The 18,828-nt window shown below is 36.9% G+C and overlaps 3 protein-coding genes across 4 annotated transcripts; all 3 read left to right on the plus strand.

Moving 5' to 3' along the window:
* Window positions 1–1,800: 1,800 nt before the first annotated feature.
* LOC148870133 (putative glutathione S-transferase DHAR1, cytosolic) lies at window positions 1,801–5,720 on the plus strand. Of its 2 annotated transcripts, none has more exons than XM_088973918.1 (6): window positions 1,801–2,167; window positions 2,305–2,395; window positions 2,566–2,709; window positions 2,897–3,014; window positions 3,138–3,278; window positions 5,490–5,720. In XM_088973918.1, exons 1-6 carry the CDS (start codon window positions 2,110–2,112, stop codon window positions 5,574–5,576), a joined length of 639 nt encoding a protein of 212 aa, XP_088830044.1. In that variant the 5' UTR covers window positions 1,801–2,109; the 3' UTR covers window positions 5,577–5,720. The 2 variants fall into 2 exon arrangements, with proteins under 2 accessions (XP_088830044.1, XP_088830043.1); XM_088973917.1 differs by having other exon boundaries at window positions 1,910–2,215.
* Window positions 5,721–7,918: 2,198 nt separating this feature from the next.
* On the plus strand, window positions 7,919–10,722 carry LOC148870134 (uncharacterized). Its single transcript, XM_088969954.1, has 2 exons — window positions 7,919–8,011; window positions 10,345–10,722. The coding sequence occupies exons 1-2, from the start codon at window positions 7,919–7,921 to the stop codon at window positions 10,720–10,722; spliced, it is 471 nt and encodes a 156-aa protein (XP_088826080.1).
* LOC148870135 (DExH-box ATP-dependent RNA helicase DExH11-like) lies at window positions 10,015–12,117 on the plus strand. Its single transcript, XM_088968873.1, has 3 exons — window positions 10,015–10,820; window positions 11,305–11,415; window positions 11,559–12,117. The coding sequence occupies exons 1-3, from the start codon at window positions 10,722–10,724 to the stop codon at window positions 11,589–11,591; spliced, it is 243 nt and encodes an 80-aa protein (XP_088824999.1). The 5' UTR covers window positions 10,015–10,721; the 3' UTR covers window positions 11,592–12,117.
* The last annotated feature ends 6,711 nt before the right edge of the window (window positions 12,118–18,828 follow it).

Consider the following 18,828-nt stretch of genomic DNA (forward strand, 5'->3'; position numbering starts at 1 on the left):
AGAGCGAAAAAGACAAGTCGCCAACCAACTCTTTTTATAAAAACGTAATTTTTCTTCCAAACCAATCAACTGTTGATATTTAATCAAAATTGGCGTGGCTTTCTCTGACTGGTTGAAGTTTTCAGGTACCATGTCCTTTTTCAATGGCATTTGATTCTTTTGTCGTAGATATTGCGATTCTCTACCTCTGTGTGGTCGATTGCCGAAGTTTATTACTTCACTACCTTCCCTCTTGTTCTGTTAATTAATTTTTGTTCTAGCTTAGAGGTGCTAATCATGCTGTACATTTTGTTGCTAAGGATGCTAAGGAAGTGAATTTTTTATTATTTCAAACAGTTTCATCTATTTCTATATCATATAAAGCATATACTTATCTTAGGATTTACTAAGGGGTTATAAAAGTTAAATCCAAATATCATATAATTAATACTTGTTTGTATGCATGCTCTTGTACCAACTTTGTAGAATCACTAAAAGTAAACATTAAATCACTAATAATAATATATAATAACAAAGAATTATTGTGTTATTTGCTCTTTCTTATAGGATAAATATAAAATAGTATGGGATAAATTGTTTATATATGTCATGGGGTTTTTGTCAAACATGAAGACACTTGAGCCCCTCAAGTTTCCCTAATAACTCATATCCCCTTCCACCAACAAACTATACTATTCCATGGGGATTATTCCTATACATATATTTTAATGTGTATATATTTAATCATAAAATAAAAATAATGCCATATATAATATACACTTCCAGGTCTTATGCCTAAAAACTGCTTTTTGTGAGGTTCACCCAAATAACGATATCAATTAAATGATCCTAGATGTTTGAAGAAGCCATTTTAGAAGTAATTATGTAGAGGTTGAATCAATATGATAAAAAAGATATAATTAGTAGGAAGAAAATTTTCATAAGATTTTTTTTCCTGTATTTCATTATTGTAAGATAAAAACTAGAAATAGCTTAACCCCCAATATCTATATGGATATCTATACTATATATATAAATTGCATAATTGTCTTGGTTTTGGTGTAGGATAGAATAAATAATTTAGATGATATAATGCTAACTTTTATATTTATTCTTTATTATGTATAAAAAATTTTAATCTTTATTTGGACAATACTTACACCAGTTAGTATACTTAAAATAAATACAAGTGAGGCTTTGGTACAAGGTGTACCAGTCCCAAACCAATTATTAAGTGGCTTTCAATAATATGCCCAAAATTGTCTCAATTATTAATTTGGACAAGTGGATCTGACCTAATTATAGGCATCTATAATTATCTATGTTAATAACAACTTAAAAACTTCATTTTCTTATAATACTAGGAAAGACACTGTTCTTAAAAAGATGCCCATATCACGTTTAGTTACTTAATTGAATTGGTTGTATGGATGAAATTAAATGGTCCAATAATTAACTTTTTATTTAAAATTTTCAAAAAAAAAACACAAAATTCTAAAAAAGGTCGGAAAGCAATTTGAAGAATCTGATGTACACAACTGCATTTTAGAATATAAGTATATATAACCTTAATAAATCAAAATGTTTTAACCAAAATTATTTATAAAATTTACCCATTTAAACATAAAATACAGTAAAAATTACACTAGAACTATATAACCTTTATATTAACCAATCCTGACTCAATTATTAATCAGCTCGATCTGTTTTGTTTCGATCGGATAGAACCGAACATTGAAAGGGGGTAAAAAGTTAATAGGTAAATCACATGGGAGGTCAATAGTATTTGACAAAACCCAAGGGAGGTATACGTAATTTAGCGAAAAAATAAAGTTTCATCGACCAGTATCAGTGGACAAGATCACTTCCAACATCGTCGTCACTGGAGAGCACGTTTTAAAATCCACCAACAAAAAAAAATCATAAAAGCAGGGTAGCCATTGGGAATTGGCCAACAGGTCGGTGTAAGGCGCGCTCTGTGAGGGGCAAATCCGGTCTCAGCCATTGGCCAACACAACACATACACATCACACGATTATTGTTCCGTATTCTTCCTCATTATTCTTTCTTTCTTCTTCTCCATAACTCTGTTCTTCTTCACTGCTGAGATCGATCAAAGAAACAAGTAAAATGGCCTTGGAAGTGTGTGTGAAGGCTGCAGTTGGTGCTCCTAATGCCCTTGGAGATTGTAATATCCCCTTTCTCTCTTTCTCTCTCTCTCTCTCTGTTTGTCTCTGTAAGTTTCTTTGTATATATGTTCATCGAGTTCATCAACTATGTGGTATTAATCACTTTTTATTTGTTCAATTGATCGGTAATGAAAAGGCCCTTTCAGCCAAAGGGTTCTTCTAACTCTAGAGGAGAAGAAAATTTCCTACCAGATGCACTTGATCAACGTCAGCGACAAGCCTCAATGGTGAGAATCTCTTCTATCTCTTACTCGTTTTATTTCCCTCTTGTGTTATTTTATCCCCCAAAAGAATTCACACATTTCTTTTTTACAAATTTTCTTCACACCTTATTTGATGTTTGTTCCTAGAAATGAAAAGTTTGTTGCTTTAATTGCTGTTTTGATGATTGGTTTAGGTTTTTGGAGGCAAACCCAGAGGGGAAGGTTCCGGTACTTAAGTCTGACGACAAATGGATTCCCGACTCCGATGTCATCACCCATATTATCGAGGAGAAGTTTCCCGACCCTCCTTTCTCTACTCCCTCTGAATACGCCTCCGTGTAATCTCTCTCTCTCTCTCTCTCTCTCTCTCTCTCTCAGAATACAACTTACTGAACTTTTTCAATCACCATTTCCGGAACCGGAAGGCCCACATTTAGTTCTGTCTCAAAGTGTCTTATCTCTGCTTGAACCAAGTGGAGAGAATGTTTTTACTCACTCTAGCATCAATTTCCTTTGGTCTTGCAGGGGATCTAAAATATTTCCTTCCTTTGTTAAGTTCTTAAAGAGCAAGGATCCCAGTGATGGTTCGGAGCAAGAACTGCTGGATGCTCTGCGTGCGTTAGATGATCATCTTAAAGCACATGTATGTGCCCCTATCAGTGCCCATTCTGTGTGATATAGTATCCTGTTTCTTTTGGCAATGTTTTCTACTTTGACAATTTTTACTCGTCACTGACACTGCTCATCTATCTTGGGGCGACCCCAGGGCCCTTACGTCAATGGAGAGAAGATTTCTGCTGTTGATCTGAGCTTGGCACCCAAACTGTACCATCTCGAGATTGCACTTGGCCATTTTAAAAGCTGGACCATTCCAGAGGATCTGCAAAATGTCAAAGAGTACATTAAGGTATGACCATTAAATACTAGAATAATCTGGAGTTGTTTCTTGTCTTGCACGCCATGTTAATTTCCGTTGTAGTTTGATATGGTTAGATGCTTCCTCCTATTTGAAGATTATTATTTTGACAGTTAAAAAACTACTTAATATTATTTTGAATATCCAGACGGGTGGATGAAGCAGAATTTATATACCAAATTCAGATTTGAAAATGCCTTTATAAGCAAAGCCATAATGAAAGAATTCTGGAAGTTAATGCGAAGTTAAAAATTTCTATGTTATATATACCTATGCTAGATACTGTGGTCAAAATTCCAATTGCCGATCATATTTACTTCTACCTAAAACAATAGAAAAGTAAACATATTATTCAGTTGTTGGCACCATGCCTGTCCATCTGTGCTTATGTCTAGTCTGCAGAGGAAGTCAATGTTACCCTACTTTTGGGATTCGAAATGGATAAGTGGAAGCAAAATTTAAGCTGAGTCTGCTCGATATAAATAACAAGTCTTGTTATGAAGCAATGTTGTCATGAACTCATAGTAGTGTCCTGCAAGTTAATAGGGAAGGTAGAGCACTTCTTTATTGTCACTTGTATCATAGCACCATCTACTTGGATGTGTAACTGAAGCATTAACCTCAACAGAGTAAAGAACTTCCCTGCAAGTTAATAGGGAAGGTAGAGCACTTCTTTATTGTCACATGTATCATAGCACCATCTACTTGGATGTGTAACTGAAGCATTAACCTCAACAGAGTAAAGAACTTCCCCTTGAGATTCATGGTTGTGGATGCCTTGATATGTAGGAAAAATCTTATTGTCTGTGGTTGTGGAATGAAAGCCTTCTTCCTCTGTACAAGGACAACCAGCCTATTTCTTCCAAGGAGATAAATCATATTGACAATCTGAGATAACTCCTGTCAAAAAGTAGCCTAATTGGGCCAATTAGGATTCTCCCATGGACAAACCATCTTTTTCTTTCATGGGGAGGAACCTAGTGACAATCTTAGCAATCCATTAAATGTAAGACCCCCTAGATTGGGCACATGTATTATTCATTTGTAGTCTATGTTAGGAGATTTTCCTGAGTAATAGTAGCCTAATGATACACTTTTTTTGTTTTTAAATTTGAGGAAATCCCACAAAAAAGGGCTTCTTATGGAGTATGAGTGCATAGAAAGGATGGCACTGAGCCTCCTAACATCCAGGTGCCTTTATCTTTTATGAGCTAGATTTGTTGCTTTGGATATTTTTGCTCTGTCAGCTAATATAGAATATCTAAAGATATTAGGTATGGTTGTAGCGGATATCATTTTCACTTCTTTTAATTGCCTCTCTGTTTGATAAAAAAAGGTTTATCGGATCTGCCTGAACCTGCATTGCCTGACCTACAATTTTATATATATATATATTTTTGTGACTTTGAATATAAATTTAATTTTATTAGCTTATGCAGGCAAGCCTAGATGCCTGGTTTGGCTGCATAAAACCTGCCCTGGGCATGTATTATCAGGACTGAGAAGCTCAAAATGCTATTATAACCTATATAAACCCAGCCTATGATCAACCTTATCAAACAGTATGTGCTTGGATGTTTCTAATTATTTGTCTCCATGTTATTATCTTGCTTCTCTTTTGCAACATGGACTAATCAATGATATGGTTTCATTTCTTTGTCGGTGTAAACGGATGGATAACATTAAATACTATTTAGTTTCGCACCCAGTTAGATAGTTTATTAGTAATTGGAAACCTGCTTTGATCCTCAATGCACATGAAGTGAAAGAGCAAGTATTTTCTTTTTTAGCAATATCGCAACTTCACACTATAGGATAGCATTTCAACGAGATGCTTGAGATGATTTTCATTGGTGGTAGTTAGTGCTAATACTCATTGTCCAGATCACATTTCCTTTTTTCTTAGCCAAGAAGTCACTTTGTACACGTCAGAAATCTAGCCACCTGTGTAATGAATTGGTCAAGGCCTGCAACTAGTTAATTTTACTCATCGGTTTAAGGCATGTTCACAACAGTAACACACACACACACACACCTGCATGATATTAAAGTTGATTTCTTTTCATGCCATGATTATTATTTTATCATCAGAGCTGTCAGATCACCCCCTCCAAACTTTGTTACTATTCCTTTAAGCAAAAACATTATAGTATACTTGTCTGGAGTTTCCTGGTGACAATGATCTTGTGTGACATTGTGCAGTTACTTTTCTCTCGAGAGTCATTCATAAAGACCAAGGCTGCAAAGGAGTATGTAATTGCAGGGTGGGCACCAAAGGTTAATGCATGAGGGTTCTTACAAGTCCATGTATTTGAACTTGTGACATGAATGGTAGTCTATTCATCTATTCATCTTGTGTTACTTTCATGATGTTGGAACTAGAAAGGGACTTTAGGTCCCTGCTTTAATTTGCAATCTATTCATCTTCAAATCTATTTGCTATTACTAGGAATAAATTGTTTAGTCTATCATGCATCTATAGAACTTTTCTTTCTCATTCTCATTTTTTTTGAGTTTGTTCATCTTTTACATGTTAGGTAGATCGTGGATACTGCAAACACCATTATTTTGCCAATCCTGTCAAGGTTTAGCTGTTGAGTTATCTATCTAACCAACACACCATTTCTCTGATAACAATATAGTTTGGTGCCCCTGTGCGAAAATAACAATTACTGCTATGATTCTATCTTTACCGGATGGTCATCATCAATCCCAGACCAGTCCAGTCCATTCTTTTCTTTTCATTTTCTCACCCTCCATATCTCCCGAAAGTAAAAACTGTGTACATCGCATCCAGCTGCACATTGAGAATATCTACAGTACATGTATGTTAAATTCATGGGGAGATGTTCCCAATGCGCAGCTGGATGCCTGTGCTTTCAGAGTGTGTGTGTGTGTGCAGTCTTTGCTTTCAATAAGAGATCCCATCTCTCCTCTATTTGCATAGTAGATTAGGCCGTCTGGCTTAAAATGCATTTGGTCTTTTAAATTTGCTTATTCTTTGTATACACATTTCCGTATATAGGCTGGTTATATTTCCATGTTTGTTAGATGCTTAGATGTATCATTTTCTGTGAAACACATATAGGGGGCAAGGGGTCGATTTTTATTTGATCATAGCAGTGCAAACACATATAGGGGAAGGGGTGCCAACTGTCTGGCTTGGGACATGGGACCCAATCCCGCCTGCATCAGGGTTTGGGGGGTTATGGATTGGGGATGGGCTACCCCTGTTGTGTAGCCCCATAGAGCAAATAAAAAAACAAAAAAAAACAAGAGTTGATGGCTGTCTTGGACCTGATAACCACTCTCACAACCGCATTGGTTTGACTTCGAGTGGTCGAACTAGACCTATTTGGAGAAAGCCAACTGGGGTGCTTTGAAAGTTAATGTAGATGGTGCAACCAAACCTCAGTATGGGGGTGCTGGTATTGTGATCTGTGATGGGGAGGGAAATTCTGCTTTAGTAAGGCGGTGAAGAAATCTGAGTTTTGATTCTATTAATCTGGAGGGATATGCAGTACTCACTATTGTAAAGTCTGTTGAAGAACTATAATCCTCGTGGCAATTTGGGAATATTTTCGTCGAGTTCAGGGTGCTTGTGTCGAAATTCTCCCACTACTCATGCCCTGTATTCCTTGAATATGTTATTGATTATGACATGTTGTGCTCTAGCTTGAATGGTTTGCCATTTGTTTTGGCTTCAAAAAAAAAAAAAAGTTGAAGCAAGTTTTAACTAATACCTTCAAGCCTGTAACTAACTGCATTTAACGATTTACTGAACTACATCCAAACTCTTCTTAAACCTAGGTGCTTGTTCATGTTTATTCTAACCCCTGTAAGATGGTGTTTATTCTGTATGACACTTGTTGCTGCACGGGCACGGCTGTGAAGCATATAGCATAAAGTATTAACAAGATTAGAGACGAGCATGATTCGTGCGTAAAGATATTAAAAACGAATAAGGAAACCCTAAGAAAAGGAAAAGAAGAGGATCAAAGAAGAGGATCATCTCGTTCTTCCTCAAGAAATAAAGACCTCTTACCTGCAATACTAACGAAGCAGCCATGGCCTGAAGGTCCAAAAGGCCCATTGGGGGGAAATTGAGGTGAAGAGGAATAAAAGGGAAAACAAAGAGAAATGAAAGAAGAAAATCTTACCTAACCAAAACCCTTATTCCCCGCTCCTTTGCCACGAAACGGGGTCCTGCTCTGGCAATCGTAGAGACTAGCCAAGAATCGAAGAAACCCAACTTCGTTCAGCGGTTTTGGTTTCAGAGGAAAATTAGTGAGGCATCGATGTTAAGGACTCACCTTTGCCGTTGATTCACCACTGTTCACCAGTGGAAATGCTGGATGAAATACAAAGAAATTGGAGGAAAAAATAAAAAATAAAACAACTACGGAGCTAATCGAAACCTTAAGGCTGCATTTGGTTGGAGTGTAAACCTGAATCGTTGCCAATTTGTACTCCGGTTCAGATTTGCATCCTTGAGGTTAGGTTTAAAAAATGCATCGATTTTCAATGCAAATTTGTATATTTTATTAGGTTTGTATCGAAAATAGGAGAAAATATTGCTTTCTAAAAAAGAAAGAAAAATTTGCTCCTATATTAGGTCGAAGTAAATAGGGATGGTTGTATCAGGTTTGAGTTTTCTTTTCTCTAAAACCCTCGAAGAAAAAGAGAGAGAAGAACGACGAGCAACTCTCAACTGCGAGCGAAAGGTATCTGCGAGCAACTGTGTAGAAACAGAGTAGGTTTATATTTATATTTTAGTAATGGTTTTTCATAATTGATGGTTATTACCATGGTTTTTAAAATCAAACCGGTTAGGGCTCTGGTTACCGGTTCAAACGGTCTGATCGTTCGACTCGAACAACTGGCCCATGCTGACAAATAAAAAATAAAAAAATGAAAAACGATCAAAACCATTTGAATGGTTCAGACGGTTAACCGGTTGGTTCAGCAGTTTGCTGACCAAAATCAACGGTTTTGGGAAAAAAAGTGATTTTGGGGGAAAACGAAACCGGTTAAGTGACCATTCCAAGTTTTTTTGGTCTGACCGTTTGGTCCAATTTGGTCGAAAATCATGGTTATTACTACACTGCTTAAAAATGTGCTTGAAGTTATGCGATTTTTGCATCATGAATTGTCAGTGGAAAGCCTTCATGTTGTTTTCTGACATCATGTCTGATGGAAAAAGCAAAGAAACTGTATCCATTTTTCATTTCTTTCATCCTTCTCAACTTCGTTCACTTTTGGTTATGCCATTGTCTGCCAGGTGATCTTTAGAGAGTTATTTATTTATCTCTTCTTTTTCTTGGAGTGTTCTTTATTTCTGATGAATTTGCAAGCTTCATGCATTTTTGGTACAATGCAGTAGTCAATTTCAAATTAACATTAGTAACCCTATATTAAACATTTAAAAAAAGTTTTGGTCAATGGAGTTCTTTTAACCCTCTTTAGCAGTGATGGATCTCCCAATATCAATGTGAACCTACAGAAACACAACTTGCATGTTATCCTTGTAATATTTTCACTTGTTTGTTCATGAATTATTGCATCCGAGTAACTTTAAGGCATTTCTCTTGATGACATAAGAAATAACCTTCCCCTGTTTTTACATGTGTGGGCTCCCGTCCGACCGTCCCCGTATAACATTGTAATACATCTTGATAGGAGATCACAAGGAAATCCAAGCTTGCCAGGCATAAGTGGGGATTGCAGACTCCAATATGCTGAAGTTATTGCCCTCCCTATAGTTTCTCAGATAGCTGGCCAGGAAAATATTACATCTTTTTTGGTGGAAGGCAATTCAAAAGCAAATGTCGCTAGATGAGCCAAGGTTTGGTAAGGGGCCCATGATGTCTCACTTCCATTACAGCTGGTATCCAATGGACTTCAAAAGAAGTCAACATGATGGTTCAGGCAGCTAGAGCGGGGGTGGAAAGAACCAGTGAAAACTTTTTACCTACCTAATTTTTGAGATGGACTGCTCATTTGCGGAATTTTGTACACATATATACATCCTCTCATGTACACCATTTTGCCAAGCATTTGGTCTATGAAAGGTGCTTCGACATACAATAAGAGGAATTTTGTACACATATTCCAAAAGTTTGTTAGTTTAAATGATAGTTATTTTTTCCTTACAAAGTTAGCTGAATGTTCAAGATGAGAAGGTGGGACCCATTCTAATTTTTTCTCTTAACTTTCTTGCCGACCAAATAGAAGTTTCAGAAAAAAAAAATTCCTCTTCTTTTCTTTTCTTGTTGTCTTTCAGTTTTTTATAATCTTTTATTGACAACCAAACAGAGTCAAGACTTGATAGGAATAGGAAAAAAAAATGAGGCAGGAAGAAGCCATTCCATCATATTTTGTTGCACTCCATCTAACAGACATCCTGAGTAATCATGACCCACCGTCGAATAGATAGACCTTTACTTGATAAATTCTTTAATTTATTAGGGGATCATCATCATCAAGACCCATATAAATGTGAAACCGGATTCAGTCAGTGCAAAGTCTGGAACAATCATTATACCCTTGCATTGGGAATATCTCCCCATGAAATAAAAAACAGAAGTATAGAAATATTCGCCCCCGATGCAAGGCTGTAAAGGACTCTATAAATGTATTTATTAACTATCAATTATTAACTTAAATTGCTTTTTATAAATGTATTTATTAGTTTCCAAAGCTTTGGAAGGAAATGTAGTATTATGATGGGTCCAAAATGTTGAAGCCAGTTGGGTGGAAATAATATGATAAATACTATTTAATCAAGAAGCTTCACTGTTTTATGCATGGGTGCATGGGCATTCTGTTCAAGATCTATGCACCTTTATCACCCAAGAATTTCCAATTAAATTGTAGGATTCCCTTGGTTCCTCCTGAAACAAACTATTTGTTAAGCCTACAAGCCTATTAGTTGCAAAAAGAAAAGCTTCCACCATGGGTTGCATAGACCTATTACCCCTCCAACCTAGGAAGTTGTCTTTATTGTTCATTATTTCCCTCTTCTCCTGGTATCTTATTCTACTTCGTTTTTCTGTAGAGCAACCTGATTCAAACACTCACCATCTCAGAACATGACCTTGGGGGAGAAGATCTCTTCAAAGCTTCAGAACCTATCATAGAAGAACCAGAGATGGGTCTTGTTCCCATTATAGCTGCCGTTTCAGTGATTTCTTCTAGGGAAGACGTCATGTCCTACCAAATAATAAAGGACACAGACATGGAATCAATTCAAGGCGAGCACCTACTGAGTGAGGTATTATATGGGTGCAGCAATGCTCTCATGGTGAAGTCTGCCATATCATCCCCTGAAGTCTCAGATATCAAGGTTCCTTCCATGTTAATGGAGGATGCTACAATTGCAGAGAAAGATCAGTTAGTCATGGAAGGGCCAATTGAGAAAAGTTATAGCTCATAATGTTTGAGCTCAATGGAGTGGACAAATTGTGGTGCTTTCAGGTGGACTTTGATGCTGCCTATGGGATTCAAAGAGCATTCAGTGAAGGGGATATACAGGTAAGAATTCCTCATTTCACCTTGTCTTTGAGCCTTTCAATTGTGTTTTCTTTGCTATCTATAATTCCGTAAGTGAGCTAGCAAATACTCTCTAAGAGGCAGAACTTTATACCTGCTTGATTGCAACACCTATTTGTAAAAGAGATTATCCACCTGTAAACTAGGAAGTTTTAAATGAGAAAAAAGAGTATTACGAACTAACTATTAGACGTTAGCACAATCTGCTGGCATAATTTTTTAGGACAGTACATCCCTTCTAAGAGGTATGTGACTAAGCATGCACTTTTAAATATCATTGAGGACACCTGAGTAGAGAAACAATTGTACTTTGACTGATAGAACTTTCTAGTGTTGTTATCTCTGTGGCAAACCTATTTCAGACCTGAAACTGAAACATGTTGATTTCGTGGAGTCGTACCGCACATGGAATAGTTTGTTGCAAAGGATGTCTGAAAGCAAGTGACATGGTTGCACAAAATTGCAGGAGCACATTATCTTACTAAAAGAAATAAATAAACACAAAGAGGAAGTTAGTGCACTGAAGTACAAAATCTCAGATGAAGCACTTCAACAAATGCCAGCCTTTCAGGGCCGGGTATATTTTTCCATGAAATCTCTTTTTTTTGCTTTCACATGACATGGCTTCTGCTTTGTGGTATACAGGTCTAGTGTGAACTCATCTTAGAAACAGCGATATATGGTAACTGAAGTTTTTATAACATACTAATGCTTTTGCAGATTGATGTTGGCTGCAAGATGCTTATCTTGTAGTTCAGAACAAGGGACGTGTTGCATGTGAAATGAATTCTGGGGAAGAGTTGATATGCACAGAGTGTGTTTGAGAAGGGTGCAACATAGAAGGGTTTAATACGCCATCACCAGCACCTTAAGCCGACCAACTTAAGGCATTAAAGCATCTTTTCCTAAGGGGCGACCAATCCTTTTAGGTCCTTTTAACTCTTTGTCTCAAAGTGAAAGAGTCCTCAACTTCAAGGGTGCAAAAAGGAAGTTGCGAATAGCGGCAGTTGAGTTCACAACTCTGATGCCATGTCACAACACGAGAAAAAAACAAGAAAAAAAAAGGAGGGATAAAAGTAGAGAGAGGTCTTGTACAAAAGAAAGCAAAAGGGAAGAGAAAAGGGGTCTTGAGGAAAAAGAGAGAAAACAGCATCTACTGCTTTAGAAATTGTAAAGTTACAAAAATGCCCCTATTAAGTGATTCTTAACAAGGGCAATACAAGGTGATATCGAAAGACAAAAAATACCCTCATGGGAATACATTTCAACAAAGAAGAAAGGTCAATGAACAACAAAGAACGTGCAATACTATTAATGGACAACAAATTAATAAATAAATTAGGAACATGTAGAACACTTGAAAGAGGGACGACAAACAATAGAGAGATGGATCTTTGACCAACTATGAAGAGAAGGAATCATCAAGTAGTTTCACCCTTTAGAACAAAGTTGACTTATGAGTCATGTGGTTGGAAGCTTTGCAATCAATTATCCAAGGAGATTCCAAAAAATGAGAGGACACATAAAAGGCAAAAGAGGTTGAGGGAGTAGGGTTAGAATCCATCTGATGTAGTGCCCTACCATACAATTCCAAATGGTCACGAAAGGCATTGATGAAGTATTCCTTGATCAAAACTAAAGGGATGATTTTGAGGAACACCTGTTTGTTCGTAAGAGGCCATGTTTGCAAAGGTATACTCCTTTTAATTAAATTTATTATCATGTTCTGGTGCGAGTTTCCTGTTCAGTTCTTGAACCCGCAACCCTATTATAGGAGCTAGATCAACAACACCTTTAAGTGACCGACCAAACATAACCTCAAAAGGAGTCTTCTTGGTAGATCTATTAACTGAATCATTGAAAGCAAACTCAACTTGAGGTAGGATAAGATCCCATTGCTTTAAGTAATCTCCAACTAAGCTCCTCAACATATTGCCCAAGCTTCGATTAACCACTTCAATTTTTCCATCTGTTTGTGGGTGAAATGTACTCCTATGTTGTAGGGTAGTAACCATACGCTTCCATAAAGTCCTCCAAAAGTGGCTAAAAAATCTTGTATCATGATTTGATGTGATAGACCTTGGCAATCCATGCATCATAACTTCTTTAAAAAATAAGTTAGCTACATGAGAAGCATAAGAAGTCTTTTGGCAACCAATGAAGTGGGTTATTTTAGAGAAACTATCAATCACAACACAAATTCCATAGTAATATCAGTCCATACTTATATGCTTTATTTCATGAGGAAATATTCCTAATATAAGGTTGAAAAAGGCTGTAGGAATGGTGTGGGCAGAGGTTTGCCTTGACAGAAGCCGATCTCAATTGGTAGATACATTATCAAACATATGTTAGTCAACTTCTTCAGATATCAATTACCGAGTATAATCTTATTACTGAAGAGGTAGACATCTTCATTATCATTTCATTATATGATTCTTATCATGTTCTTATAATATTCTTAATTCCATTCTTTATTTACTCTCATAGGATTTATTATGTTTTGATCATTAGCATACTTTGAAGATATGGGCAAGAATGGAGTTTGATTTGGCGAAATAAGATACACCCATAGGATGAATAAGACTTTTTAGGTTAACTGCATTTTTTATCAGTGGGTTAACTACTTTTTCTTGTTTAATGGATGCATTATTCTTCATGTCATTTGGATTCTTGTTCAGTAAAACAATTCTCTGCCTTTTTCAAATAGTGTCAAGTAACAAAAGAAAGAGAGAAGAGAAGGGAAGAGGTGGGTGAATTACTGCTCACATCCAAAGAAAAGTTTATATTATCCTGAAAAAAAATCATAAATGCCCCTAATAGGGTGTCCAAATACAAAAAGAATTGAAAAAACCTTAAAGGCCCTTGTTACAATACATATTCTCAACACTCCCCCTCAAGTTGACCATATATATTTATCATGTCTGGTTTGCCAAGGTTTATATCAAATTTCGGTTTGTGGAGACCCTTGGTGAGACTATTAGAAAGTTGATCTTCAAACTTGACAAATGGCATACATATTTCTCCACTGGTTATTCTATCTCTCATCTCCCCTTTTCCCTTTAAGCCCCCATTGGTTTTTTATGGAAGTTATTTACCCGTATTCTTTTATTTCCTAAGTAAATAAGACGACCGTTTTAGTCATATAAAGCCATTATTAAAAGTGACAATTTTGTCCCCATTCAAGTGTTGTCAAATTTCTCCTAGGTGGCAAAGTTATTTATCCACTTGGAGTGTTTAGGGAATATAAATTTTCCATGGACCCCCATAAATTAAAAAAAAAAACAAAACAACACAAATATCTTAGTTAATGGGAACCAAAATCTCATTGATGAACTTTTCCCCCTTACAAAATCTAAGGTGGTGTTCATTTTTGGGATTTTGAGAGGAGGGAAAGTTGTCCAATGGGATTACAAGAAACCCATGCTCTTTTTATTTTTTTAGATTTATTTTGGGGCTAGGGAAAGTTTATTTTCTTGGGTAAGTGACAGCCATCTCCTAAGTGGGTAAATTAACTTTCCCATTTAGGGGGAAGTTGCTAACACTTGGATGGGAGAAAAATACCCCTTTTGATAATGAAATTTTTATGGTTAAAATGATCATTATATTATTTACCTATGAAATAAAAATAACATGGGTAAATACACTTAATGGGTTAGTCCATTTACCTAGGTAAATAACTTACTGAAAAACAAATAGGGCCTAAACGACAAGCCCTTATTGGAGAATTAGGCTCTATTTGGATAGACTTCTCAAAAGTACGAAAAACACATCATGTTTGGATGGCATATGTCCTACCTTGGCTTTCATACTTTTTGAAAGCACAAAACCCCCCAAAAGCACAAAGTTGACTTTTATTACTTCGTGCTTTTGGAGCCAGGCTGGATTTTTCATTAATATGTTAATTAATTATTCATTTTTAGTAATTATTTATTTAAATAATTAATTTTCAAAACTTCTCGAAATTAAATTACCAAAATCAGTAATTTTCATTAAGTGACTGTAATTTTCATTAAAACTTGTGCTTTTAAAAGCACAAACCCCCCGAAAAGCATGGAATAGACTTTTATTACTTTGTGCTTTTGGGGCCAGGCTGGGACAGATTTGGGTTGGGCTCTGTCTATGTATCAATAGAATACATTTAGGCCCAAGCCCGGCCCTCATAAAAAGCCCAAAGCTTGGGCCCGAGCTCAAGCTAGACTAGAAATTTGAAAATAGAAAATTTTTTCATTTTTTTATTCAATAAAAAAGTGTTTTATTTATATTAAAAACCTTCAAAACTCAAAAATAATAAACTTCTCACTATTACTTGAAAAAAAGAGAAGAATAACAAAGAAAAAATATTGTATATATATATTGTTAAATAAAATATAATTTTTATTATTTAATATAGAGTATCATATCGGGCTCATGCTTAGGTTGGGCTTTTTTGAGAAAGCTTGAGCTTGGCCTGAAACAAGTAGGGCTCAGTTCTTTAGGCCCAAGCCCAAGTGTGTGCCTAAAATTATGACTAAGCCCGACTAATAACGGGTCGGGCCATCGGGCTACTCGGCTCATGAAAAGGAATAGTGATCACCCTTCAGGTAAAACCCCTTGGTCGAGACTCCCCCATTTGCCTGTCATCTTCAAGCCCTAACCTCTTTGTCGCGGTGGGTCCTTGTTCCGCCGTTCCCATCTACGGCCCACCATTGCCATTGGAAATCGTCATCGGAAGCACAGTCTCAGGGTTAATCATGGGTCGGGCCCAAGCCGGGCTTTGCACTTATGATAAGGGCTAAAGCTTAGGCCCGGGCCCGGCCCGACCTGGGGTTTTGGGCCTATAATATAAGCCCTAGCCCAGGTCTACATGGGTTCGGGTCGGGCCAGGCTGGGCCTGATTCCGGGCCAATGTCTTTTATATATAAAACATTATATATCTATAATATTTTATATTAAATGACATAACATGCATATAAACTTTTATTTTATATATTATATAATATAAAATACTACATATAATATAAATTATGCATGTTATGTTATAATATTTATATATAAAATATATAATATAATGTAAAATAGCATGTTTACATATGTATACAGTAATGCATAAATTTAAATATATGTGGGCCGAGTCGGGCCAGGCTGAAATGATCACCCCTACATAGTCTTCACCGGAACTGCAGGTATGGATCCTGGTTTCATATTTTTCCCTTTCTTTTAAAGTTTTTCTCCATTACCCATGATTCATCTGATTTGTATATGTGACAAAGGCCACATTACCCATGATTAGCCACCTGTTTACACGGAAGATACACATGCCACATGTACACATCATGTATGCGTATCAACCACTTAGAATTGGCACTTGGTTTAGGAAACGAAGTGGTTTTGTATAGGTATAATATAACATTACAGCAAACAAGCTATAGAAACATTCTATTAAGCTTCAAGAATAGTTTAGGAAACGAAGAAATCAACGACATTGATTCTAATGGTGGTAAACATGCAAAAATGGTATTTTTGTTTTGAAAAGTATGTTTTCCAAAATTTTTTACCCAAACGATTTTCAAAGTAAAAATACCAAAGTAAAAACTGTATTTACACTTTATACTTCGTGTTATTAAAAGTACGAAAGTAGAATTCTACCAAACATAGCCTTAAACCCAAGTTTCAGAATAAGGGAGGTCGTGCGGGCTTGGTTCTTATTTTAGGTCCATTAATATGTTACTCTGATCTTGGTTAGATATGCAAGCCCAAAGGATATAATAGTGAAATTTTGATCGCCGGACATGAGTTTGGGTTAGGGAGGAGTTAGATGTGGGGTCGGTATGCTGTGAGTGGATAAACTTTTGTCGGCTTGAGGGTCGGTATGCCGTGAGTTAGATGTGAAATTTTGACGTCGGCTTATCTCAGCCACGTTGGCATATCTCGACTGAGCTACGCTATTACTATGGCTCCCCATCTTATCCTTTCAGCCACACATCACACAAATGAGAACAACTACGGATAAAGAGGAATAAGGAAGATGACTCCGATGGGGAATGGAACTCTATCTTGAATATCTCGGCGACTAACCTCATCCCGACAACCCCGAAAGCCCAATCCAACTAGGACATGGATATTCGGCTATAAAAAGGTACTCTATGCTCAAGGTAAGGGATCCCACTTATGACACCCATACTGCTATTCTGCTCGAACCAGCATCCCTGTAGCTCAGCCCGACCATCTATCACCTCCTACTGACTTGAGCATGGGAGTATCTATCCGGGGATAACTCCTCGGGCCTTTGACTTCTCCTTTCTTGATTGCAGGTCTTGAAGTGTGGCCTCGTCCTTGTAGCTCAGCCCCACCATGGGCTTAAGCTCTCACAGATCAACCCCTTCAGCAACAACTATGTTTACTTGTCTTTGGAGCTCCTCATGCTCCTTAGAACTCATCCTATAGTGGGGTAAGTTAGGCAATGTTGCTCCTGGCACTAAATCTATATGATGTTGCACATCTTTTAGGGGAGGAAGGCCATTAGGTAATTCCTTAGGCCTCACATCAACATATTCATGAAGTAGCTTCTTCACCATCACATCATCATATTCAATTTGTTTGGGGTGAAGAGAGTAGTGGTTGGCATTGTTTCCTTCCTTGAAAATGAATCAAGTTGCGTTGGTTTAAAAGTTATCTTCGTATTGCCTTTCAGAAAGTTGCATGTGTTCTTGTCCCCATGATGAATGGTCTTACAGTCATATTGCCATGGGCATTCCAAAAGAATATGGCATGCATCCATTAGGACAACATCACACCATACCGATTCTTTAAATGTATTACCAATAGAGAAATTAAATAAGTATTTAGAAGAAACTCTTACCTCATTTCCATTGTTGAACCATAAAATATGATATGGTTGGAGGTGTTGAACAGTTTTGAGCTGTAATCTATCCACCCTCTCTTAAGAAACAAGATTCTCACTACTTCCACTGTCAATAATCTAGTTACACAACTTCCACCAGTTGCACAATGTGTTCTAAAGATATCATTTCTCAACCAATCCCCTGGTAGTGGTTCTTTAGGTGCAACCATGGAGTGTCGTATCACTAAAACTTCACCGTCTATGTCCCCATCCAAGTTTTCTTCCTCTAAAGCATCAGCTTCAATAGTTTTAGCCACTTATTCATCCTCAACATGGCCTATACCATCTTGTTGTTCATCACATGACTTCATCAACTAGATCTGTTTGCCCTTCAATCGATCTCTTAGGACCATGGTTTTCAAAGCCGGACCAGATCAGATAGTCGGACCAGAAAAACCGGGAAACGATCACCTGACCAGTTCTATTTTCCCCAAAAATTTTGATTTTGGTTAGCAAATCGCTGAACTGACCAGTTAACCATTCGAACAACCTTGATTGTTTTCCAATTTTTTTATTTTATTTATTTTTTGTCAAAATGGGTTGGCCGTTCGAGTCGAATCGTCAGACCATTCGGGTCGAACCCCTAACCGGTTCGTTTTTAAGAACCATGCTTAGGACATTCATTGGAAGGATGTCCAACTCAATACAAGTGAAACATCTACAATAGGCTGCCCCAGATTCCTCTTGGTTGCATTTGGAGCCCCTTGGACTATAGGTCGTGTTTGGTTAATCACACAATCCTTACCAAACCCAAAACTTCAGCCTACTAATGAAGATGTACCTTGGACAACACTTAGTTTTCGCCCCAAGCTCCAACTCAATTGTGCTTCAACAATCAAAGCTAGCCGATATGCATCCTTTACTTTATATGGGCAATGTAGGCTAACTTAATCCTGTATTGGCAACCTCAAACCATTGATATATCTACTAACATTTTGATGTTCAATTTCTGTCACAATAATCCAAAGAATTAATCTATTAAATTCTGTTTGGCATCTTTAAACCATTGATTTGGCATCCTACATTTTTCTCATCTCATCCCTCTATTTTCCTCAAAACAAATAAGAGAAAAATGAATGTTTTTGGAACATTCCCTTTTTTCTCATC

Source organism: Nelumbo lutea, chromosome 2 (genome assembly GCF_056320005.1).
Source record: "Nelumbo lutea isolate HS-2025 chromosome 2, American lotus-T2T, whole genome shotgun sequence".
Lineage (NCBI taxonomy): Eukaryota > Viridiplantae > Streptophyta > Magnoliopsida > Proteales > Nelumbonaceae > Nelumbo > Nelumbo lutea.

Coding starts and splice junctions, on each gene's coding strand:
- LOC148870133 (XM_088973917.1), top strand. CDS start 2,110: ATGGCCTTGGAAGTGTGTGTGAAGGCTGCAGTTGGTGCTCCTAATGCC. Junction 2,710..2,896: donor CCCTCTGAATACGCCTCCGT/GTAATCTCTCTC, acceptor TTGGTCTTGCAG/GGGATCTAAAATATTTCCTT. Junction 3,279..5,489: donor ATGTCAAAGAGTACATTAAG/GTATGACCATTA, acceptor GACATTGTGCAG/TTACTTTTCTCTCGAGAGTC.
- LOC148870134 (XM_088969954.1), top strand. CDS start 7,919: ATGGTTGTATCAGGTTTGAGTTTTCTTTTCTCTAAAACCCTCGAAGAA. Junction 8,012..10,344: donor CTCTCAACTGCGAGCGAAAG/GTATCTGCGAGC, acceptor GTTTTTCTGTAG/AGCAACCTGATTCAAACACT.
- LOC148870135 (XM_088968873.1), top strand. CDS start 10,722: ATGTTTGAGCTCAATGGAGTGGACAAATTGTGGTGCTTTCAGGTGGAC. Junction 10,821..11,304: donor TCAGTGAAGGGGATATACAG/GTAAGAATTCCT, acceptor ACAAAATTGCAG/GAGCACATTATCTTACTAAA. Junction 11,416..11,558: donor TGCCAGCCTTTCAGGGCCGG/GTATATTTTTCC, acceptor ATGCTTTTGCAG/ATTGATGTTGGCTGCAAGAT.